The sequence below is a fragment of the Pseudorasbora parva genome, chromosome 5 (genome assembly GCF_024679245.1).
Source record: "Pseudorasbora parva isolate DD20220531a chromosome 5, ASM2467924v1, whole genome shotgun sequence".
Taxonomy (NCBI): Eukaryota; Metazoa; Chordata; class Actinopteri; order Cypriniformes; family Gobionidae; genus Pseudorasbora; species Pseudorasbora parva.
This window is the reverse complement of record NC_090176.1, coordinates 38,388,852-38,415,554: the sequence shown is the minus strand read 5'-3', so window position 1 is coordinate 38,415,554 and position 26,703 is coordinate 38,388,852. Positions and strand designations below refer to the sequence as shown.

At 37.3% G+C, this 26,703-nt stretch overlaps 1 protein-coding gene across 13 annotated transcripts in view; it reads right to left on the bottom strand.

The window, feature by feature from the left end:
- The window catches only part of lrp1bb (low density lipoprotein receptor-related protein 1Bb), a 442,399-nt gene that overhangs the window by 196,599 nt on the left and 219,097 nt on the right, over positions 1-26,703 (bottom strand). For all 13 annotated transcript variants that reach the window (XM_067444216.1, XM_067444217.1, XM_067444225.1 and 10 more), the window contains 5 exons: positions 25,849-26,106; positions 20,404-20,566; positions 5,049-5,271; positions 1,352-1,538; positions 370-513 (listed from right to left, as the gene is read on the bottom strand). In XM_067444216.1, the coding sequence (XP_067300317.1) occupies positions 370-513; positions 1,352-1,538; positions 5,049-5,271; positions 20,404-20,566; positions 25,849-26,106 (975 nt within the window). The remainder of the gene's footprint in view (positions 1-369; positions 514-1,351; positions 1,539-5,048; positions 5,272-20,403; positions 20,567-25,848; positions 26,107-26,703) is intronic.

The window sequence follows — 26,703 nt, the reverse complement described above, 5'->3', positions numbered from 1 at the left end:
AGAAACCACACAGGTTTACTAGATTATCCATACGTGGTTTTTTAGAAAATCATGTTAAAATATATATGTAAGTATAAATATATGATACATTAGGTTTTGAAGAAGGTTTATTTGTAAACCTCTCAATAATCATTATATTGCAATGTAGTATGTCTTTCAACCCACAATGGAAACCACAGAGCTTCAATCATAAAATCATAAAACAAAATAAATAAAGATTTGTCATACAATTATATCATGTATCAGCCCTTACAGGGTTAAATGACAAACTGACAGCCCTAATTATTATATATCTTATTATTTCAGAAAAAAACACTTTAGAACAGTAACAATGAAGAAAAGAAAGGCTGTGAGCTAAGGCCGACTGACTTTTGCAGGACATTCCATCATTTCCCAGGCTGAATCCGGTACGACAGCGGCAGCTCCGGGATTTGTAGCTCCCGCTGAGAAGGCAGATGTGCGAGCATCCTCCTGGTTTACCATAAGGGTCAACTTCACACGCATGGCCCTTGACTGAAGAGAGGACACGGGTGTCACATAAGCAATTAGCATATTCATATATACATGTTACATATAATGTTGAAGAATGTATTATTGTATTAAAAATACAATATATTTGTTTCATTATTCATTAAAATAACAATATTGTAAATGTTGTAACATGTTTCAAATATAGTGGGAAAATAATCACATATATTATTAAAATTGATATTGTAAAAATGTAAATTAAATACATATATTATTATTCTTATTATTATTCTTATTATTATTATCATTATTATTATTATTATTATTAATAAAAAAATATTAATTATTAATTATTATTTGTTATTGTTTTGAGGGATTGTTGTGAAAGCGGCAGCGAGGATGATTCTCCCGATCACAGGGAGTTTGTAAAAGTCTTTATCAAACAAACACAATTATTTATTTCTCATTCACCCGCGATTGATTGGAATATTATTTTTGCATTACTTGGCCCACCCGATCAGTGTATATAAGCGCAACCGCACGCAAACACACAGCCATGCACACATGCGCCTGAGCTGGAACTTCATTAAAGCTACACTGTGTGATATTTTCCCCATAGCGGTGTAAAGGTATATGACAATACAGTGAATAATAGTTTCTGTTCCTCTCAATTCCGTTTTAACTCCTACGGTGGCCGATTTAGTCCAAGATTAACATGGCAATCCCCCTCTTCACATTCGACACGGTGCCATCGAGTGTTGAACGTGAAAGGCGAACCTTGTTTTTGTTCAATGATGTGTTTAATGCATAATAGGAACAGATAATAACAACAGACATGTTTGGTAAAGGCAAGCAACTGAAACCAGCTTAACGCATACATTACCTTTTGGTTGACTGAGCTTGTGGTAAACCCGTATCGTTTTTGCATTTCCTATGCTGGTTAGCGTCTCCGGGTCCGTGACATTGAAGCGATTTATCCGTAAGATGTCCACCACTGCTCCACTGGAGGGTTCAGAGCGAGTTGCATACAAGTAGTCCTCAAAGACAGCTAATCCATGCAGGTGGGCCACCTAGAAACAGGAGCATTGAATATTCCAGGTTGATTAGAATGCTGAGAAGTTAGATAAATATTACCTTGCAAGCTCAACTAAATTCAGAAAAGCACAGATACAGTCCTTGATATTTCCCTTTGTTTCAACAATCAAATTAGCCATTACGTAAAGCTGTTAATAGACTTAATTTCACCTGCAACGCCCGCAATCTGTATTACTGAATAAAGGGTGTCGATTTTCAGATAAGCTGAAGGTGAACTGAATCATGTTGATATGTATTCAGGCAGTTCATGCAGGGTCAACTAGAGTGCATGTTTCTCTGGGGACATCCCGATTCTGTGCAGTGATTCTAGCCAACATGCTATCTCTGCAAGCAACGTCTGACAGGAGCAGACTGGCACTACTGAACCCTGCCCACAAATACATGCACATTCAAATGTGCATGGTGCTTCACCTAAACCTACAGAGAAATACCTTGCTTTCCTTTGCTGCAGAAGGTAAAGCTTCTGGCAAAATAGCATGGCTCATAATGCTATTCTTGTTTATAGTCAGGCATACAACCATTCCTTCAGGGTGAGACCTGCAAAACCTGTTGCCCCTAAAGCGTACTTAAAGTTCAAAGTTATTGTAATTAACAGGTCTTTTTTTAGATCAACTTTAGTGGGTGTTTGAAGTCAGTTCTCACAGATGTCCATCACATTATATATCACAGGCAATGATCCTGTGGGTTCTCAGAGGCTCGAGCGCCCATGAGAATGGCACAGCACCCTTGGAAAAATGAGATATTCTTTTTAACTTTAACCAATAAAAATAAAAATCAATTGAGATTCAGGAAGCTCTCTGATTGGTGGATCACATCTTCCTTAATCTTTCTTAATCTTCAGAGTGGCTAATAGAGTTTTGTTCATTCTGCCAGTAATCTCGAAAAATACAAAAAAAATAAAATAAACTATGAAAGTCTTATGCTCACCAAGGCTGCATTTATTTGAACAAAAATACAGTAAAAACAGATATACTAAATTTTTTAATGTTTTAATATTTCTGTGATGGCAAAACTAGATTTTCTGCAGTCCAGTCTTGAGTGTAACGCGATCCTTTAGAAATCATTCTAATATGATAATATGATGCTCAAGAAACATTTCTAATTATTAGATGAAATGTTTAAAGGGTGAAAATTCTAAACCTATTTTTAAATAATTTAAAATCAAAATTTTGAGCAACATTTTGCTTGAAAGTTTGCTAGAGCTATCTTTCTTTAAAATAAAAGGCACTTGGTTTTATATTGTTTAAGTGTCTAAACACTTTGGGGATAGCCTGACAAACCAGACCCAAATCAAGATGTTTGGTCTGGAAACATAGACAGGGCTCAATCTGAGGGGCGGGATAAACGGTTGTCTTTCAGACTCCCTCTGCACGCGATAGGATAGCGCTACAACCAACCAGAGCAAGGAAGGTGAAGCAGAGCTAGTTGACACAAGTGCAACTCGGCTGTGATTATGTTAAGCCCCGCCCACCGACTCCATACACGATGTGATTGGCCCGACCAGAGTTTGGCTTTTACAGCTCAGAAGTGTATTGAGAGTTGCTAGATGACATTGACGAAAGGAATACTATTTCACTATTTGAGATTCACTGGCCTGCCGATGGGCTTATGTTCTGGTAGCCCGTCTGGAAAACACATAGCTCCAGGACGTTGGGCTTTGCGAACCCTGGGCCATACATGTCCAAGTCTGACCCTGTGACAGCGTGCTAAAGGTATGTTCTGTTAGACACGTACACATAATCAAAATGATCTTTAACAATGCAATACTATTACATATAAAAAACACATTTTACTCACATAAGTGTGTTGCACCATTCCTGTCGGATCCAATATAGAAGAAATAGAAAATCCGTCTCGACCTGAGACTTGTTTACATTCCGCAGTGAAATGAAGTAAACACATGTATAATATCTTCCCCATGTGAGCTGGAACTTCATAAATAAAGTTCAACCACTCATTCCGAATATTAGGATCCGAAGGAAGCTTATTCAGCGACTGTGTTCGTCAACAACTAGGAATAGCGCAATATCTTGCTATCTTCTTCGGCATGTTTATTTCTGCTGGCTAGCGCGAGCCAATCCGCTCCATGAGTCGGTGGGCGGGGCTACTGAATATGACGTGCTTATTAGAGGCGGTGTTTTGTCACACGATTACATAAGGATGAAGCACATGATTGTTTTCTGGGCCTGGTGTCTATAAAAGCTTTTCTTTGACTAACAAGGAAGTTTTCAGCTCTGAAACTTACACAATATTCTTATATTACCATGACCTTTTATGTATCAAGCTTAAGGGAAAGTTTATTTCTCAATTCATTACCCCTTTAACTTAATGTACAGTATATCACTGGATGCATTTGACCACAGTGGAGTGTGAGAAACATAATGAGCAAGCCATGCTTTAAATAAAAATAAAGGTTCACCTGGAAGGGTGACTAAATAAAAAGGTGTCATCACACAATAAGAACCTCTTTAAAAACAATGGTGTTAGATGCAGTTTCCAGGCCCTGCATAATCTCACCTTAAATTGCGACTGAAATTAAATATGTTCGCAACCTCTCACAAATACATTGTGGCTTACATTTAAGAGCACCATTAAACCAAATGCACCCTGCAAGCGATCATCTGCTGCTGTGGCCTTCTGCACTTTCCGACAGCGACAAGATCTTTGAGTTGTTTAGCAGGGGTCTACTTTTGAATAATAATGGTTGATAATTACCATCTTCATAAGTGCACTTCAGGTAAAATATTCAAATGGTAAATCTTCTTCTGTAGCCATGTGTTCATTTAGACTAATTAATGCTAAAACTAGCTTGAGAAAATAAAATGCAGATCAAGCCACACAGTAGCGGGTGTTTGCAACAACCAATTAATATCTGAAATCATTCTGTGTGCAACAGTCTGAGAAATGAAAACTTTATCAATTAGAACAACATTTATTAAAATGCTATTTTTCGCAATTTTAATTTAAAAGTTCGAGGTCAGTACTTTTTTTTGTGAAGAAATTAATAATTATATTCAGCAAGACACATTCAAATGATCAAAAGTGTCAGTGAAGGCACTTGTAAGATTTATATTTCGAATAAATTTTGAATTTCTAATTATTAACCCCGAATAACCCCGAAAAGAAATTATCTAGATTTCTACAAAAATATTAACAGCACAACTCTTTTGAACAATAGTAAGAAATGTTTCTAAATCAGCATATTAGAATGATTTCTAAAGGATTTTGTGACACTGAAGTCAACATTGTCATCACAGGAGTAAATTATATTTTAAAATATATTACAACAGAAAATACGTATTTATACTTATATCATTTGATAATATTACTGTGCATTTGATCAAATAAATGTCACCTTGTAGAGCATTAGAAATTTCTTTCAAAGCATAAAAAAAGTCTTACCGACCCTGCACTTTTGAAATGTTGTGTATAAGGCTGTAAAATACATCACAAAGAGTCAAACAAATGTATAAAAAATAACTCACTTGATATCCCTGGATGATAGTGAGTCTGTTTTTGCCGTTGTAATCCACCATCTCAATGTAATCCAGATATGCATCTGCCCAGTACACCAGCTTCTTCACCAGGTCCAAAGCCACCGCAGTCGGCCGCTCAACCTTATAATCCACAAGTCGTGTTCTGTTAGTGCCATCCATATTGCAGCGCTCCAGTTTGGCTGTACTCCCATAATCAGTGAAAAAAAGCATCCTGCAAGAAATCATGAAAGAAAAGAGAATTTTTAGGACCTTTTTACAAAGTCTTGATTTTGGTTTTGAGGTCTAGCCTACTAAAGCTTGTCAAGCTTGAATGTTCAAAAAACACCTTATTTTTCACATTTTATATTAGCTATGTCTCATCCATAGTTGTGCGCAAAATTGGAATATCGCATAAAACCTTTGTGACTATAGCACCTTTTCCATCCAGTGAGAGGAAGAGAACAACATCGCCACTTCCTGATAAACTTGCGCTAAACTTCACTGAGAAAAATGGAAGTTGCTGCAGTAGGATAAGCAACTGTACATAATAACATTGTATATAATAAATTACTTGTGCCTCAGAGAGCGCAGCTGAAACATATATCAAGCTATCTCGCTTTCGGAGTTCTGGAAGGTAATTATGCTGAACCACTTTGACTACGAGTTTGCTCAGGCATTTCAGAACAACCAAAACAGCATTTCAGATTCTGTGCAGATTGTTCTGCTGATTAGTCCATTTATGTCATCACATTGCAAAGTCACATTACTTTTTTTTATGTAATGTAGGTAAATGTGTTTCCATCGTAGTTTATGCGCATGTTTTCTTAATGGATAAAACTTTTATCAGACTCAATTGAGCACATACCTTTTTTTCACACCTATACATAAAAATGCAGATCTAGCAAATGCCACGCCCCTTACCATAACCGTGTTAGATCTGGGGTGAAAAACTGTGTATCTTGGACATGGCGACAACACACTTCTAAGGAAAACCAGGCCTTACCCCCTTTATTTTGCACATGCCTTGGGTGAGAATTATTTAAAAGAAGTGTATGTAAGCTTGTGGCCAAAACTGGTACTGCAATCACTATTCCATCAGCACGAACGTTTGTAGCTGCAGCTGTGGTAACTAGAGCAGATCTGGCAACCCGGATGCAGAAACACTACTGACTTTGTGATTGGTCGATAGGTGGAGGGTGGAGCTTCAGGCCAAAACACAACATGTCAACATCAACATCAGTTGAGGGCTGCAACAACAACTTTTAAATGACAATATCCTGGCCGGACTACTGTTGTCAGTGATATAATTATTTGAAATTAACATGATTTCTTAAATGTCTAGTGACATATTAGGGCCATTTTATGATTCATTGAAATGCATTTCTTACATATAGTTCCTTTAAAGAGATAGTACACCCAAAAATGACCCCATGATTTATTCACCCTCAAGCCATCATAGGTGTATGTGACATTCTTCTTTCAGACGAATACAATCAGACATGGGCATCGAAAGCATAAAAAAGTGGGTGCATCCTCCCCTAGACATTTTTTCCTGGAGTAGAAGTCATTTACAATAAGTATAAATATCCCATCTTGTTTACTAAACATCTGGTTGGTATGTCCCAGTATGGTATGTTGGTATGTTTTTTAACATGGCTTTTCGGTTTTTATTTGAATTATGATGCGATTTGATCTTGAATTATGATATGCTTTATCTTTTTGTTTTTATTATTTGTTTGACCATGTTCAGCACTTTGGTAGGTTCTACCTTGTTTAAAGTGCTTTATAAATAAAGTAACTTGAACTTAACTCGAACTTGGTTGGGACAGACAAAATTACAGAAGACCCTATATTATAATTATTTATAATATATTATACTAAATCTGCGATAATAGTATAGGGGTAAGACACATGGCAGAAAGTTGACACAAATCGATCCGAGGTTCGAATCCGACTTTTACCGAACTTGCTCTACTCCCTTTTCCCATTACATATCAGATCAGAATGGCATTTATTTTCAATAAAAATTATAAAAAAATATTACAAAAGTGGAACTAAAGCATCTAACATGTGTTTAATAATAAAGCATTTATATTGGTTAGGGGTAGGTGAACAGACATGCACTGAATTAAACATGATAAAAGTGAGTGGGTCCAATATCATTGGTCTTAAATACAATGGTTCTGACGCCTATGCATTTGGAGTTGCATTAAAAAATGTCCTGGCTAATCCAAGCTTAATAATGGCAGTGAATGGGAGTCCAATTTTAAGCCAAACAAGTGTATCCATCCATCTTTAATGTACTCCACATGGCTTCAGGGTTTGAACACGGAAAGAGGGCTGGCAGGAGATAGATATTTGACTTTATAACGTCTTAAATATTGATATTTTCCTTATACACATTGATTCGCTTCAGAAACCCTTTATTAACCCCCTGGAGCCGTGGGGAATGTTTATGATGGATGCACTTTTTTGGACTTCAAATTTTGGGCTGCCATTCACTGCCATTATAAAGCTTGGATTAGTCAGGACATTTTTTTATATAACATAGGGCTAGGTGATTTTTCCCCCTAAAAAAATTGATTTACAATTCGATACGATTTTTTCCCCCCGCCCCCCATTTAAAACAAAATTATTACAAACTTTACATATATTTTAAATATATAATATTATATAAGACGGTAAAATGCTCGTGAAGTGACTCAGAGCGGCTCCGGAGATGATGGAAATGCGTACGTCCTCGTATGAGATGGAAACGCCGGATTGTCACGCGCAATTCTATGTAGGCCTATGTGTTTGAGGTAAACTGCGGGTCACACCATTCACAGACACACACACACACACACACACACACACACACACACACACACACACACACACACACACACACACACACACACACACACACACACACACACACACACACACACACACACACACACACACACACACACACACACACACACACACACAGGATTCGTAGCCTAAATAGTCTTTTTGCTGTTTAATATTCACATACACTATCACTAGATGCGTTGGTCTAGCAACAAGTACAAGCCACTTCACAGACATAGATATTTGAGTGTTGTGTTAACACAATCAGAGCGCAAAAATACAGGATATTCCACGGGAAAATACTAAAACGGGAATACGGCGGGGAAAGAGCTAAAACACGTGAGGAAAACGGGAGGGTTGACAGCTATGGCTCGGTTACAGGTGACCACCACCCACACTAAAGACCCTCTTGGATGGGGCGCGGGAGCGTGCTACGGAAACCCTGAAGGAAGATTTGGTGAATGCAAAATATATGTACCTATTATCAAGCATTCACACCAGCGGACATTATCGTTCTGTTTATTCCAAGCACACGCTGCAGTTACAATATGTCATCGGCTGCTTTAAATGCTCAAGCTTGTTTTAAAGCAGGATGGATTGTTCTGAAAGTGATTCCAATAATATAATTTAACTGTGTCGTCATCGTTATAGTTATGGTATAGTTTTTTATTCTCAAACAGCAACATTGGACAATAAAGAAAGTTGAAAACGTAAAAAATAAAAATAAAATAATAATAATTATATATATATATATATATATATATATATATATATATATATATATATATATATATATATAGTTAAAAACACACTGAGCTCATCCAACAACTTTATTTCCTATTTATTTAAAAGTACCCATTATTTTGAACTGTAATATTTAATGTGCAGAACCTTATTTTTCATCACTAGTTGTTCCTATAAGACTTTCTTTTTGTTTCCACTCAGAAAACATGTTGCCAATTAAAGCAAGATCTCATTAGTGACATGCATAAATGCATTTATCAAATGACACCGTCTTCCTTTGAAGTATTTCAATAACAGTAGCCCTACTCAAAAAAGGCTCCCCTTTTGCCCGTTCTGTATGCAAATGAATTATTAAGGTAAATGACCAAGCTACAAAAAGCAACAAAAAGTCTATCAGTGAATGCAAAGTGTGCTAGACTGAGTGTTCTAGTTCTAACAACATCAGATACCTAGTGGCTGATACTGCAAACACATAATTTAATTAGGAATCTAACAAGGAAAGAGTTCACATGCAGCCAGAGGTCCCCAAGTGCTTAATTGCTCCAGAGAAGCAAACATAAAACATAAAGGAAATTAAAAACTTCACCGTAAGGAGCTTTTTATCATGGCAGATCCATCTCGTAGTCTGTTGTTATCCAGAATTCTTTGCAGCGCAATGTCAACCTTTCCTTGTAAGTCATTTCATTTGTCCCTTGGGGACTGCAGTCGCAGAACTCATTAAATGTTTCAAAGTCAGACTTTTAGCTGATTAGAATATTAGTAAAAAGACATGAAAAACATGTCTCTCAAAAGCTTCTGCTTCTTGACCCTCTTCAAATCTTTTGTTTTCTTTTGATGCTATAGAAATATATGTAATAACCTTGTAACAGGAAGGCTTTTCAGCTTGCCAACAATAAAACATTATTGGCTCCTGTAACACAGTACACTGTGGCGTGTTTTTCTTTCTCTGTGTTCCTAAGCCAAATTTTTTTTTTCTTCTTCAGATTTGGATCAGTTCAGACCTCAATCAAAAAATGTATTCTACATTGTCCCACAAAGAAAAGAACAATTCATACTACATAAAACAAGCAAACTAAATATTAACACCATTGTTTTGTTATGTTAAAACATGTTCTTGGATTAAAAACCAGATCTGCGTAAGCATCAGTCCGCTGTCCTATGGCATATCGTCAGTTCGCCAACAGTCTGTTCACTGACTCTGTATGATTCATATTGTACACAAAACTGGAAAGCACATTTTTTATTTGGCAAGCTACAATGTTTAAATAACATGTCTTAAAAATGCAGCAGATAACAATCCACTTAAAAGAAATAAAGAAATACATTACATAATATAAATATATTTATATTTTCATAACACCCGCGAAGATTCGACTTTGAGATCGGTGGTCGAATCCGGCTACGGATATCGATGCATCGAATCTTCAACTATTCAGGGTCACCCCTATATAATATAATATAATTAATATAATATAATATAATATAATATAATATAATATAATATAATATAATATAATATAATATAATATAATATAATATAATATAATTAATATAATATAATATAATATAATATAATATAATATAATATAATATAATATAATATAATATAATATAATATAATATAATACAGTCCCTGACAAAAGTCTTGTCGCTTGTGTACAAATTGACCTAAAGTGCCGCTGAAATATTTTACAAGAAATGGCTCATTTTAATCCCACCAGCTTTTGTGATAATGTTTCAGTGAAAAACTAAACTTTCAAAAAGTATTCTAATATTCACAGCTTGGTAAAGCCCATTGAGTCAATTTTTGCAAAGACATAAGTGTTGTCACCTTGTCATATGAGCTTCACCTGTGACTAATAATGGATCAATTAGGTCTCAAGTGTGTATAAAAAGAACCCCAGTACACTAGACCTTCACATCAACTGCAACTAGACCTCTGCAAACATGCCTAAGATTCACCCTGAGACTAAAGTTTTGATTATAAAGAGGCTGAAGACCAGATCCACTGCTGATGTGGCAGACACCTTCAATGAGTCTCAGCGTCAAGTACAGAGGATAAAAAAAAGATTTGAAGAGACTGGAAGCATCTTTGACAAGCCCAGGTCAGGCAGACCCCGCAAGACAACTGCTCGAGAGGACCGTTTGTTGGCTCGAAAATCCAAGGCCAGCCCATTTTCCACTGCAGAGCTCCACGAGACCTGGTCACCTGAAGTCCCAGTGTCAACCAGAACAGTTTGTCGGATTCTGTCTCGAAATGGCCTCCATGGTCGAATCAGTGCCCAGAAGCCAGCACTAAATAAAAGACAATTGAAAAACCGTGTAGCATTTGCCAAGGCCCACAGCCTGCTAAAAGGATGGACGCAGGAAAAGTGGCAGAAGGTGGATTTTTCAGATGAATCTTCTGTTGAATTACACCACAGTTGCCGCAAATATTGCAGGAGACCCACTGGTGCCCGAATGGATCCGAGATTCACCCAGAAAACAGTGAAGTTTGGTGGCAGAAAAATCATGGTCTGGGGTTACATCCAGTATGGGGGTGTGCGAGAGATCTGCAGGGTGGAAGGCAACATCAATAGTCTAAAATACCAATAAATCTTAGCTACCTCTTATATTCCCAACCAAAAAAGAGGCCAAATTCTGCAGCAGGACGGTGCTCCATCGCATACTTCCATCTCCACATCAAAGTTCCTCAAGGCGAAGAAGATCAAGATGCTCCAGGATTGGCCAGCCCAGTCACCAGACATGAACATCATTGAGCATATGTGGGATAGGATGAAAGAGGACGCATGGAAGGCGAAACCAAAGAATATTGATGAACTGGGGAGGCATGCAAGACTGCTTTCTTAGCTATTCCTGATGACTTCATCAATAAATTGTATGAATCCTTGCCAAACCGCATGGATGCAGTCCTTCAAGCTCATGGAAGTCATACAAGACATTCAATTTGGATCTCACAGCACCACAACTTAATTTGCTGACATATTTTTGTATTTACAGTAAATACAAAAATTTGTTCAATTTCTGTATAGGCGACAAAACTTTTGTCATGCCAACATTTGACCTTTCCGTCTTGATTAAATTATAAATATTTTTTTTCTGTGAAAATTATTTATTTCAGTGCATTAAACATCATAAGGGTGGGTTTTAGCTTTTCATATGAGCTATTTCTAACACCAATGAATTAATTAAAAGTCAGGTTAATATCAGGTATTTCTAGAAAATAGATAAGCGACAAGACTTTTGTCAGGGACTATATAATATAATATAATATAATATAATATAATATAATATAATATAATATAATATAATATAATATAATATAATATAATATAATATAATATAATATAATATAATATAATATAATAAATATAATATAATATAATATAATATAACACAACACAACACAACATAATATAATATAATATAATATAATATAATATAATAGGAGACAGATCATACACAGCAATTATTTGTTATATAAAAAAAAAAAAAAAAAAAAAAAAAAAAAACACAATACCCCTAACCCAGCAAGCAAACCATGCAGTAGAGTCCTATAGAACCACCCTTGAACTGCAGCTCACTCACTTATCCTCATCCTCACACTCTAAAAGATGGACCCGTGAGGACTTCTAAGGACCCCTAAATGTATGCCAGAATGTGTCCTTGTCTTTCCATTCATCAAAGATCCTCTGACTCAAACTGTTTCTCTCTCATCAAGACAACTTCAGCAAAGTTCAGGGCAGTTTTATTCAAATAGGCGAGACATGCAAAAATCAAACTTAGTCTCATTATTTGATACATTAAGTATCCCCTCCCATCCCGTGTTTAAACAAGGTTAGAACTAAGAAACTGATGGTTTGCTCAAGGCAGTTGGTCTGCTGAATTTCAAACAATGTGGAAACTTCTTGCTTTGTATTCTGCTTCAGTACTCTTTCCATGCCCAACATGTAGAAATATTTTGAAATATTATGTTAGATTAGCCTAACTGTTTAGTCTAGTTAATAAAGTCATGTTAATAAAGTTGTCTTACATGTAAAGTTGTTTCTCATAATTTCATATTTTTTATCATGCTCCGAGTAGCACTACAGAAAGTTATTTTCTATACCCCGGAAATGAACATTTCTTAGAATTCATAAACAATTAACTGTTTTTTTTTTTTTTTTTTTTTTTTTGCTTAACTAATAAGTTAGATTGTGGTATTAATTCTGCTACATCAAGGTAATTCTTACAGCTAATCTAAATATGTACATTTAAAGGGGGGGGGGGGGGGGGGGGGGGGGAAATGCTGTTTCATGCATACTGAGGTTTTTACACTGTTAAAGACTTGGATTCCCATCCTAAACATAGACAAAGTTTCAAAAACTAATGTTGGACGTTTGATGGATTTTTTCTTTGTCAAAAATACTCCTTCCGGTTTCTCACAAGTTTCTGAGAGTTTTTTGGATCGGTATGGATCGGTTTGACGTTAATAGAACGGAAGGTCCTTGTATGGGCCGTATAGACCCTGACTTTAAGTAATCACTGCAAGGGTTTCTCCACGCTTGAGGACATCACCGCTTTGGGTGTGCTCGTCATTCTTTAGCTCTGCCCACACGATACGCCTCCAGGCGCTCGTTTTTTTCCGGAAAGACTCGGTACAGCCTATATTTCTTTTATAAATATAATAAAACTAAAGAGTTTTCGGAGATATGAAGGATGCAATACTACTCTATAGGTACTCAAGATTTACATGAGATTGACTGAAACTGAGTGTTTCACCCCCCCCCCCCCCCCCCCCCCCCCTTTAATGATAACTAGTTATGATGTATTATTCATATTTCCTTTTGGGTTAATTTGCTACAATAATATAATATATAATAATATATAAGACTATATAACTCCTCCAAATGAGCATATGTATTATCCGTGTAATGGCCTTTTAACTTCTGCTAAGGTCAGTCTATAGAGAACCATTACTGTCAGCAGGAGGATGCTGAAGCGCTGCTGAATCAGATTTCTTAATGTCAAATATAACACCAAAATAAAAGACATGAAGAATAAAGCTGATAGGGTATCTGCAAGTTCAGTATCTTCCTCCTGCTGCATTATATGGATGAAAAGCACTCACACAGCAATCAATTATCATAGGCTTCAATCTGTATAGCATACATTTACTGGAAATATGCTATATATTTAATTAAACTTTTAATTCAATTTTATCTGTAAATTCAGAATTATTTTTAGTGTTTGTATTCAGCAAATTAATAAGCCTAGAGATGTCATGTGTCATATAGTTTATAGAAAAGTTGTTTTTATGAATAGCTACTCTTATTAATTATCGGAATAAAATATCCTGCTAAGTACCAGTAGTTAATTAGGATCATTACAGACATTGTTGCCAAGAAATGTATCTTACTGCGTTTACAGAATATATCATCCTCATCCAACCAGAATCTTAGCATTATTATAATAAAAATCATAACCATAATCATAAATAATTAACATTGAAGTTAATCAGGTCTAAAATATCTCCCACAAGCAAAATGGTACAAACAGTATGGTAATGAGAGGACCACTAGTAAGCTTAATTTAAAACAAATCCATAACTGTAAATTGCTGTATGCTAGGATTCAGTTTGTGCATTTGAAGCAAACTAATATGTCCCCCCATTGTTCACTGTACTGTGTATAATACTTCCTACATCTGATTATAATAATACACACATATGAGACATGGATGCAGAAGATATTCTTCCATTGAATGGAATAGTTCCATTGTAATACTACATAACAATGAGCAGATAATGATAAATCAACAATACTTTTATTTATTTCTGTGGTGGTTTTGATAACAAACTCAATAAGCCCAGACAAACCACATAACACAATGGGAACCAATCTGACCCAGTCATACATCTCATCTGCTGTTTAAGACCTTTAGACCCTGACTTTAAGTAATCACTGCAAGGTGACACAATGGTCCAACCCAAACACCGGACCGCAGGGGAATTTCATTACTGTAGAGAATACTGAGCAGAAAATGCCTCCCTTTTCTTTCAGCAAGACAGATTACCAAAACAAGAGGGTTGGGATAGTGGATGTATAAAGATTAGCACTCAGCTCTGTTTTCATTTTGCTCTGAATCAAATTCAAGTTTCACACTCTCCACTGACTATGGTCGAAAAAAAAAAAAAAACACTCTCACCCTGCTTTTTCAAATTGATTTGGGGAATTTAAGCTAGACTTTGAAAACTGAGGTTAAACCAAGTTCAGCCTTATTCCCTCTCTGGGAATTTTGTTTCAAATTAGAAAGCTACATTTTACATAAAGCCTCTCCAGATGCATAGAAGAGGACGGAGGCTCCTTCAGGAAAGTAGGCGAGAAAATGAAGAAGAAAAAGGAAACGAAAAATATATCAAAACCACAAACTAAGCACTTAGCTTTTTGTGAACTCTTTCCATAACTACTGCGCCTCATGCTGAGCCACTATCGCAAACCGCCCCAATTTCTTTTGTTTTCACTCCACCGCTCCAGGCTGACAGACCTCCTGTGTTTCCACAGCCTCCCTCACACACACAAGCAGTTCCAACATCATCTCGCCAATTACAGGAGGAGGACCAGAAAAAAGCAGAACAGATATGTAATGTAGTAAACTGCACTTTGCTGAAGCCTGGAGGTTTAACCGCTGTGCTCCTCTCACACAATCCCGGGAGGAAACTAGCTGGATGCACTGAAGGGCATGTATACATGTGAGAGAGCCATTCCCGTGGGTTATGTTCATGTAAACTCACCAAAAGCGTTTAAGTTGGTACAATTACATGCTCATCATGGACCATAAAAGGACACAAAAAGGCACATTCACAGTCAATGGAGGAGGAACAGTGTTGAGCTTGTTTGATAAGGGTAAAAAGGGCCAACTTCAAGATTTTTCCTAAACCGGATTTTCTGCTTAGGGTCGGCACTGCGAGGTGAACAAGGGGATCTTTCAAAAACATATGGGAACCCAAGAGAAATGCTTAAAACCAGAAGCATATGTTTCTAAAGCTGTATCCTACAGCATATGTACTACACACAGAGATCTTCACACAGTGGAACAACGCTAGAAAAACAAGGCAATGCTATATCTTGCCAAGTGTCAATGTTTTTGATGCAAGGTTGTAACTCATAAAAAAGACTGAAACAAATGTTTTAAAATGTTAAGAAAGGAATATCTTTACTCAGGAAAGATAATATTCTATAATATTACAAAATATTTCAAACAAATGCTGTTCTTTTGCGAATTCAATGGACACTTTACTGTCCCGTGAGTACGTGGCCGAGAGAGCTTGACACACTGCAACTGAAGAAAACATATGCGAACCATAGCCTGTAAAAAATATGGACGTAGTGTTCGTGACGTTACCCATAGGATTCTGCAGAGCAGTTTTGAAGCGAAAAGTAGATACGAGCTGACCGTTTCACTCCCGGATAACAGAAAATGGGCAAAGAGGCGGGACCAAGGGGGTAATCTAGCGCTCGGAAAGCGTTCCACCCCTAGGGGCTGCCATTGCTAACCAAGCCATCACCTGCTGTTAGCATCCCCTTGACTCCCATTCATTTTTGAGTCACTTTGACAGTGAATAACTTTACATCTGAGGCGTTTAAAGACTCCATTTGTCCATTGTTTATTTCTAAAGAAACACGACAATGCATAAAAGGCTCCGTTACCTTGTATCTTACACTATCGCCCCGTAGAAGCTGTTTTTGTAAAAATAGGCTTACTATTGCGTCATAACCAACGCGACTCTGTCGCACAGTTGAGAAATTACCGTATAGACCTGAGGAGACTCTCGCGACAATCTTTTACTGTCTATGAGACAGTCGGGGGGACGTGGAGACATAAAGTCTGATAAAGTCAAGGGGGAAGCCAAAAGCCAAAAGCAAAAGCCAAAAGCCAAAAGCCAAAAGCTGTCTCAGCCAAAAGCAATGGGAGAAAATATTTAAACAACGTGATTCAGCTTTCACTTTCCACATCTACTAGAAGACCTACAGCTGTCAGACAGGAGGCTCACGTCACATCTACGTCGTCAAGCTCAGTCTGAGCCTGCGCAGTTCGCCCAGCCATCAGGAAGTGAGTGCCCCTATACTGACATCACTTAACGCCGTAGAAGGCAATGGGATCGCTCCGTTCATTTCTTTTACTGTCTATGGGCGGGAGATGGCTGGAGCTGAGGTGACGTGACGACTAACAGACAGCGGATAAGTGGCTATCCACCTGTCAATCAAAGTGGCCACGCCCTTAATTATGTAGAAATGTAAGGCTTTATATAATGTAAACGAAGGAGTTTACCCCCCCCCCCTCACAGTTATCATGAAGGGCAACATTTGCAGTATAGAGCAAAAACACAATTTGTACCAGGATTTAAACATGTCGCACAGACCCGAATGCAAATTATGGATACATCCACACAAACAAATTACCTTCAATAAATCTAAAATAAAAACACAGTAAATGTTATAGGTCTAATCAACATAAATACTGATTAAATAATTATAAATTAATAATTTCAGCCATAATTATTAGTAACTGCAATTTTACAGAAATAATGTTTGCAGAATAATGTCAAAGTGTTAAAATATTGGTAATTCTAACTTTGCGCTCATAGTTTCGATTATAATACATCACATCTGGTCGGCCGGCCGCATACGGTCTAGCTTTAGAAGCTCAAATTGTAGCTGAAATGTCCATATGCGCATATGAACGGAACTCCACGCAGCTCCTGTACTACTATCTAAGAATGACTTCAGGTCCAACGGATGCATTTGTCGTGTGCAGTGGAAAGGCAGCTTTAAGGCGGCTTTCACACTTGCTTCGGTTTCCTAGACAGAAACAGTGTTCGATTGCTCCCCCCTCCTTTTATTACGTGGCTGGTTGGCGTATCCAACTGTTTTCAATGGGAGTGACACATTTTTTTTATAGTTGAATAATGTTCAATTTGAGTAAAATGCAGCACTCATCACTGTCACTTTTTTACCCAACCGAACAATCACAGTGGAGGAGGGGCGCGACAAATACAACACAGACCAACCGCCACATTCTGCTTGTAGCTGTCCAATCACATTGGAGGAGGGGCGGGACAAATACAACACCAACCAACCGCCACATTCTGTTTGTAGCTGTCCAATGACATTGGAGGAGGAGCGGGACAAATACAACACCGACCATCCGCCACATTCTGCTTGTAGCCGTCCAATCACATTGGAGGAGAGGAGGGACAAATACAACACCAAACAACTGCCACACTCTGATTTTAGCTGTCCAATCACATTGGAGGAGGGGCGGGACAAATACAACACCGACCAACCGCCACATTCTGCTTGTAGCCGTCCAATCACATTGGAGGAGAGGAGGGACTAATACAACACCAACCAACCGCCACATTCTGTTTGTAGCTGTCCAATCACATTGGAGGAGGGGCGGGACCAATACAACACCGACCAACCGCCACATTCTGCTTGTAGCCGTCCAATCACATTGGAGGAGAGGAGGGACAAATACAACACCAACCAACCGCCACATTCTGCTTGTAGCCGTCCAATCACATTGGAGGAGAGGAGGGACAAATACAACACCAACCAACCGCCACATTCCGCTTGTAGCTGTCCAATCACATTGGAGGAGGGGCGGGACAGATACAACACCGACCAAACGCCACATTCTGCTTGTAGCCGTCCAATCACATTGGAGGAGGGGCGGGACAAATACAACACTGACCAACCGCCACATTCTGCTTGTATACGTGTTTAATCACATTGGAGGATGGGCGGGACAAATACAACACCGACCAACCGCCACATTCTGCGTGTAGCTGTTCAATCACATTGGAGGAGGGGTGGGACAAATACAACACCAACCAACCGCCACATTCTGCTTGTAGCTGTTCAATCACATTGGAGGAGGGGAGGGACAAATACAACACCGACCAACCGCCACATTCTGCTTGTAGCTGTCCAATCGCATTGGAGGAGGGGCGGGACAAATACAACACCGACCGACGCCACATTCTGCTTGTAGCTGTCCAATCACATTGGAGGATGGGCGGGACAAATACAACACCAACCAAACGCCACATTCTGCTTGTAGCTGTCCAATCACATTGGAGGAGGGGCGGGACAAATACAACACCTACCAACCGCCACATTCTGCTTGTAGCTGTCCAATCGCATTGGAGGAGGGGCGGGACAAATACAACACCGACCGACGCCACATTCTGCTTGTAGCCGTCCAATCACATTGGAGGAGAGGAGGGACAAATACAACACAGACCGACGCCACATTCTGCTTGTAGCCGTCCAATCACATTGAAGGAGGGGCAGGACAAATACAACACTGACCGACCTCCACATTCTGCTTGTACAACGTCAGCAGATGGCAACAACAAGCATAATATCGGAAGAAAATTATTTAAAACAAGAGCCAGAGCAAATACTTTACATTGTATCTGCATTTAAAAACATTATAGAACCCAATAATCTGTGAAATGAGATACTAGTAAAACTTTCGCAGATATTCCGTATCATAGCAAGCAGTGTCACAAATGAAAAAAAAAATGCTGTGCTGCTGCTGCCAAACCACCCTCATGCACTCACAGCAAGGCATTTTCAGCAGAGCGCCTATAGTTTCAGCTGCCTAAAAACATTTTGGTGGACACACGGCCGAAGAGACTTAAAAATAATACTTGTATAAAGCCTTTGGAACAGTAATGCATATATGTTTATTTATTGATTAAAAAATATTTTATATAATATAATGTGTCTTTGAATTAGTTATTTAACTTTAACACATCAGACACAAGAAGTTATGCAAATCAGGTAACACCACAAACATGGCCAAAACATTACATTACATTACATTTCTTTCTTTTTGTGAACAAACATGAGTCTGGATCTTTTTAGTTGTACAATGGATTTTATTCCTACAGACCTTCTCTGCATTATAGAGCCTGCAATAAAACACTTTAGCACTAAAACGTAAAAACAATAAAGTGCCGCAACTAAAAAAATTGTCTTCCTCTGTGAAAGAACACAGCATTTAGATTCCGAGAGATAAATGGCTGTCATTTCTTTTAAACACGCCTTCATTCAGGGTAGTCAGGATTCCGTTTTTGTCAGTCACAGCACGGAAACAAAAGGATGACAACCACACACCGAAGATCGGAACTAAAATTGATGGCCTGGGCTCAGTCTTACTGAACACCGGCGCTGCAATTTAGGTTCACTGGGCACAAGGCGTCTCATTAAAAAAACCCAGAACAGAATGCTCTGCCTGTCCTTGCACTCTCATGAATAAATGGGACAAACTCTCCCCTGAATTCCTATTCTAAGCTTGCCGGGAATATTACCACGGCGCTCCTTTTAGCAGCTAATAACTAGAATAATCATGCTGCCCTTCTCTCCTTTGAGGACTCTTTGTGTTCCTTTACTCATTCCTCCCGAAACATTTCCACAATCACCATGCTGACGTGAGGGGACCCGCAACCCCCTTGTTTCAACTGTGGCTTTGTGATGTCAAAGCAAATCAAAACTCATGTAAAGCAGATTTCTGCAAGGGTGTTCGAGACTGTGGGATGCTGGATAAATCGTGGAATACTAATGACACTCCTGACTGCGGGAGTCTTAGCACAATCATGCAGCCAGACATTGACAAAAGGAAGAGTAAATATTTAGGTCTGGCAACAGTACAGCCAAGAAACATTCAGGGAAATGATTTCCCTGAAATATTGTGATACATGTCAGATGATTTAGATCATCTAAAGTCAACTCACCCCATTAGAGGATCCAGAGTGATTGCTTTCGGGTTCAACAGGTCGAGGTCTATGACTGTAACACAGGTATCTCCATATTGGTTGCAAACAAATATCCTGTCGCTTGCTTGATCCACGAAGTAAAGGTTTCCTGTGAGCCAGTCCAAAGCTAATTGATCAACGTCTGGAACAAAGGAAAACATGTCAGTTAGTAAGCTAATATATCACTGATTCTTGAGATAAGGGACAAAACATGTTTTAGATGTTAACAAATAAAAACTAACACTACATTATTAACCATTTGTATTTTTCTAGACAAAGGTCTCAGAAAAATACTTATTTCTAAAAAGCCCATAAGTGTCAAAGACACTAAAAAACATGCAAATTTAATTTAATCTATCCAAAAAACATGTAAAATCTTCAGTTATAAAATAGTGGTTTTCAGTAAAGGATTTAAATCATAAAATACATGCTCTTTTTATTTTTTGTTTGTTTTTATACTATAATCAACAACTCAGTCTCTAAATTTCTTAAACTCCCTCCTTTTAATATTAAACACATATCACCAATGTTCTTAGTTAAAGGAACTGTATGTAAGAAATGTATTTCAATGAATCATAAAATGGCCCTAATATGTCACTAGACATTAAAGGGTTACTTCAGCGATTAGCATATGGCTTTGTATCAGTAGAAACCCTGAAGAATATTCAAATTATTGTGCTTTCCCCTCTCATATCTCCCTGAGACGAGAGATTTATGCATTTTATTTCTGGAAAAATTCCTCCTATGATGCAAAATGACGATTTTTGCATCATAGGAGGAATGTTTGCCCAGAGGCTAAAGACTACAGCCAGCAGAGGGAGCCATTTCCGCATGTTTTGAATCCGGCATTGGGGGATGGGAGATTACACTCAGCTTGCAGGGAGAGCTCAGCTTGCAGACAGGATCATTTAAACGGAGCTATGGTGAGCAATGTAAGTCTTTTAACTTCTCAAATTCATTTCTATGAAAGTTAAGCTTGCAAAGGCATGAACTGAAACGCGCCAGACTGAACTCGCGTTGTGAATGTATGCCGCGAATGTAGTCGCGATTACCTCAGCTCTCATCACTCCTGCAGTTAGTGCTCAGTGCTGTGAGACTCGCGCGGTGACTCACTCATTATATTGAACAGACACGTTCAGTTTTTAATTGTAGTGTCTCTAACTCAGTCACAGTAATGAAGTTGTTGGCGTTGGGAATGGCCTCACAGGGCAGCGAAGCATTCTGGGAATTGTAGTCTTTCATCCCCATGGGACAAAAATACATTTTCTGTCTTTTCTCAGTCTAGAAGACACCAAATTCAAAAATAATTTCACATTTCTACTGCATTGATGACCCAGTTTAAATACAGATTCATCTTCCCAGCACTGAAGTACCCCTTTAAGAAATCATGTTAATTTCAAATACTTATATCACTGACAACAGTATATAAGTATATAACAGTATACAACCCCTGCAACAACTTTTAAATGACAATAGGCCAGGATATTGTCATTTTAAAGTTGTTGCAGCCCTCAACTGATGTTGATGTTGACATGTTGTGTTTTGGCCTGAAGCTCCACCCTCCACCTATCGACCAATCACAAAGTCAGTAGTGTTTCTGCATCCGGGTTGCCAGCTCTGCTCTAGTTACCACAGCTGCAGCTATAAACGTTCCTGCTGGATCCTGCAGCCGATCTGGCAACCTCGAGCCGGGGGGAGGGGGAGAGGGGATACATCGCTCTACAGTCATTTGAAAGTGATTGCAGTACCAGTTTTGGCCATACTCTTACATACACTTCCTTTAATTAAGACATAATATCATGTTGTTCCATTGATGTTTTAAACTTTTTACACAATAAATAAAAAAAAAAAGAACAATACATTTCTTTCAAAATCCTTCACCTACAAAAAGATCTAACTGGGGTCAAATACACAGTATACGTAAATAGAATCATGAAACAGCATTCGAAGATAATATGTAAAAATAAAAAAAAATAAAAAAAAGTTTTAAATCACATTATTCTGATTTTTTGAGAGCCCATGTCAACCATCAGACATAAAACCTGTTTGAATGTTTGATGAAAAAAATAATTGTGTGTTCACTTTAGCCACGTGTTGAAGAGTGGAGCAGTTGTAGCTGCCTTAAAAACAATATTGGCAATATTTATCCCACAACTACACAAACTATTACACTGCGATGACAGAGTTGATGTTAAGAGAGTTGAAAATTGTTTGTTTAAAATATTTAAAAAATCTCTATCTTCCAGGATTTTGTGTCCTACTGTGAGATCCACAATGTGCAGAAATAATAAGTGCTCCTCAGAGTTAAAGCTGCCCATGACGCTGCCTGATTTATTCAGAATTATGAAAAAAAAAAAAAAAAAACTGACAGTTTTTTTGCAAAATGAGTTTCATTTTTTAAAGGAACATATAATTCAATATTAATTGTATTGCTTGATATCTTAAAGATCTCCGCCTTTTAATGTAACTGTGCATTTTTTGTACACTTTAAATGACGTGTTTCCAAGTATAGTGTGCACTTCTAAAATAAAACTAAATAAATTATTTAAAATAATAAGCCATGAATGTCCTTAGATGTAACTTTTTAAGTATTTTTTATTGTGTCGGCATTCTTACTTTTTAACATAAATAGGGCTTTTTTTGTTTGGGACATGTTTTGTCCTTTATCTCATGAATCAGTTATATAAATGTGACATATCACTAATGGCATATTTTTGACTAGTCAGTGAGAATTTGTGGCATGACTAGCTAATTATTCATATTCATGAAAACCCTTATTCATGAAAGTCTACATTACATAATTTCTACTTTTCCATGGTTTCAGTCGCTATTCTATTGATTAATGTTTTTAGTGACAGTTTGAATACAGTATATGTAATTCTGGTCTGCATATTTTTATTATTTATATTATACCTGTACATTATAAAATATTGCTTGATAAAACTGCTTGAATGTATAGGGATTAACTAGCATTTATTTTATTTATTTTTTAAACGCCTGCCATAGACCAATTGGGTGTTTGCAAATAGTGATGATGCGTTTTGTGGGCGTAGCCTACCTGGTGGCAGAAAATGACAATAATGTAATACATTATACCCTAATGGACCGATGTCAATATTATATAGATCTAACTTTTACATCAAATTCATGCTTCCATGCTAATTTAGTCCAGTCTGTCCGTTTAATGGCTTGCAACCATAAACTTCTGCATTTAACTTCAAAGGGCATCTGACCACAGTGTTCTTTAAAAATGAAGACCATCTTTTTCTGCATTCTGATTCTGACATCCAAAGGCACTACAAGATATATCATACACCCGGCACAATGTGGTGCTAGGCGTGATGCAAATGTTTTTTGCTAGTTTTAGCCTGACACATTTTTACATTTTACATCCTGTGCCACGTTGTTTAAATAGCAAATGCGTTTAATTAGCATGGGCATGCTGGTCTTAAAACAAAGTGTGTTCAGGTGCATTGTTGGCACGTTGCTATTTTGAGGCAACTGAAATTGACTGCGCCATAGACCAACAAAAACCTGGTCTGCAGTCTTTTTTTTTTGTTATTTAAAGAATGCCTCTCTGAAGAAGTGTTACATTTTTCTGCTCACAAATGTCGCCAAGTAAATAGCGAATCCACCATGCTGCGAGTGCAACTGGCTTTTGAAAGGAATGGGAGATGAGTCTTTGATTGGTTTATTGCACATTATGCTTAAAACACACCCATTACTCATTAAGAGAATAAGTAAAACCCTTTTGGACTATTTTCCCCGTCGTTAAACTAGCCAAAGTGGATTCGGACATAAATCCTAAGTACACTCGCGCTGTGCGCTTTAGACCATGTGTTCAGATCATTAAAATAGGACCTATTGCTTCTTTTATTCCATGGATTTCATCTTTTTCCCTCCACTTGTTTCCACTTCTGCCACCCCAATGCGCACATATTTGCAGGAACGTAACTGTGAACTCTGGGTCACCATAACTTAGCCAAGTCAGACCTATTTTGTTGATACTGGAAAAACATTCCTGTCCAAAAATGTAATCCTCGCCCTATCCCAACCCATAACCCTAACCTTACCCATAAGCTATCAGAGGGAAATGATAGGTGAATAACACTGATGCAGAAGCACGTAACTGTAAGCCTAAACTTGACATAAACTGTAAACTTTATGTAAGTTGTTCCAGGATCAACAAAGATGTTGATCCAAGAAAATGTACGTGACCGTGATGTCTGCTCCCAAATGGTCTATTGAACTTTGAACAAAACAAAAAGTGCCTCATAAAGTAAGTCATATTAGTATGAGTTGTTTATTTTTTTCAACATCATAAACTTGGGGTCCATTAGATGCTCTTAATGCACTGCATTAGACTTGAAATATGCTATTACTGAAATGAATGAATGAAATGAATGAACTGAAATGCTCATTTCAGCTCATGACGAAATTAAGTCACAAAGAAATTCTTGGTTTAGAGGCTATTATTTGGATCAATATCCCCAAATGAGAACATGTTCTTATTCTCTGATTCAAGACCAATAACTAACAGACTAATTACTAAATGAGTAATAAATAATTTCCAATTTGAATCTTTTAAGGAATTTTAATGGATACATACTGCAGAAAGTAATACACAAATGTGCATAAAGCACTTCACGTAGAGATAAATAAATGATGGGCTCTGTTAGCATCCATACAGCTTTCATAAATGAGTAGTCAAGCAGAACTCAGTATTACACTAAAAGTTTTGTTCAAAATTAGAAGAACATGAGGTCTCATGAGAAAAGGACAATTTAACTTTTATATTTATAACTTCCCATTAGTTCTTTTCATAAAACTCAGTGTACCAAGACTGAGCAAAATTCCGAAATAAGTCCTTTACAGGGAAAGCATTTTAGAATTAGAGCGATTAGACGTTTTCTAAATTGTAATTCATTAATAATTAATTTTAACATCATAGATATACAGTATTTCTCCAAAATAAGTTCAATACTGATTTCTTCACATTATTTTGGGATAAATTAGAGCATTCTATGAATTTTTGTTATAAAATTGAAGTGGATACACAGTATTAAATTTATTGAAATGCATTTCTTACAAATTAAATCTATTGGGAGCATTTTAAAATAATTAAATTTACCCCATATTTTGTGTGTATCATAAAAAGAGATTTTTTTAAAATGAAAAATACCTTATTAAAATCTACTCTACATATTTCTATGAATTGCATTACATCTTAATTCTCTGTCCTTCAATTGGAAATCTAGTTCTGCATCCTGTATTGAATTATAATTCAACGGGCTAAGCACATTTTGAATTGCACACAACCATCAATTGTGGCACCTATCTTGGTTTGAACTGAATGCATCAGTTTTGTTGCACCATAAACTCAGTGTATAACATACAATCATGCGGTGAGATTCTGAACCATACCGTGTAGATTCTGGATCGTTTTTACTTCCTGTTCTTTAGTGAAGCCACTTGCTTTCCTCATCCTGGCACACCGGAGTTGTCCGGAGGACTCCGATGATGTGACCCAGCATACTGATTCCTCTTTGTGGTTGAAATCCAAACCATGAGTCCCATTTGAGTCCAGTTGTTTGAGGGTTTGTAGACGGGATCCATTTAGGGCTGTGATTATAATATTATCTGAGCCTCCAATCAGCAGCGTTGCAGGGTTTTCGCCGGGCTCTGGAATAGATGGATTGGAAAATAGTGACAAGACAGCTTGAGGCCAAGACATTTCCTGGGCATTCCATGCTTTCAAAGGGATAGAATAATAAAGGCTTCTGCAGAGGGCACGGGTAATTGAGAAGCATGTCTCTTAGGAAAGAAACTCATTTTCAAAATGCAGCAGTCAGTTGGAATTTTCTGTTCTTCTTCAGTTTTGCAATGTATTTCGAAAGTGGTATTATATTCACACCGTATAATACAATATGCTGAATGCCTGTATGTATATAACTTTTTTGCTCAAAAGTTACTAGCCACTCAGCATTTTTACTGGCCACAATTTTGCTGTTTGGAAATTACATTTTATATAATTATAGTTGACTTTGGCATTAAATTATATATATATATATATATATATAATATATATAATATATATATATATATATATATATATATATATATATATATATTTTTTTTTTTTTTTTTTTTTTCTTCTTCTTCTCTCCAGATACAGTAGGTTTATTTATATTCATTAAAATCTGTAGTTGTTTGATTAACATTAATGACAGATGGCTAGGCTACAGATGGATTTAATTAGGCTACTGAATGTAAAATATT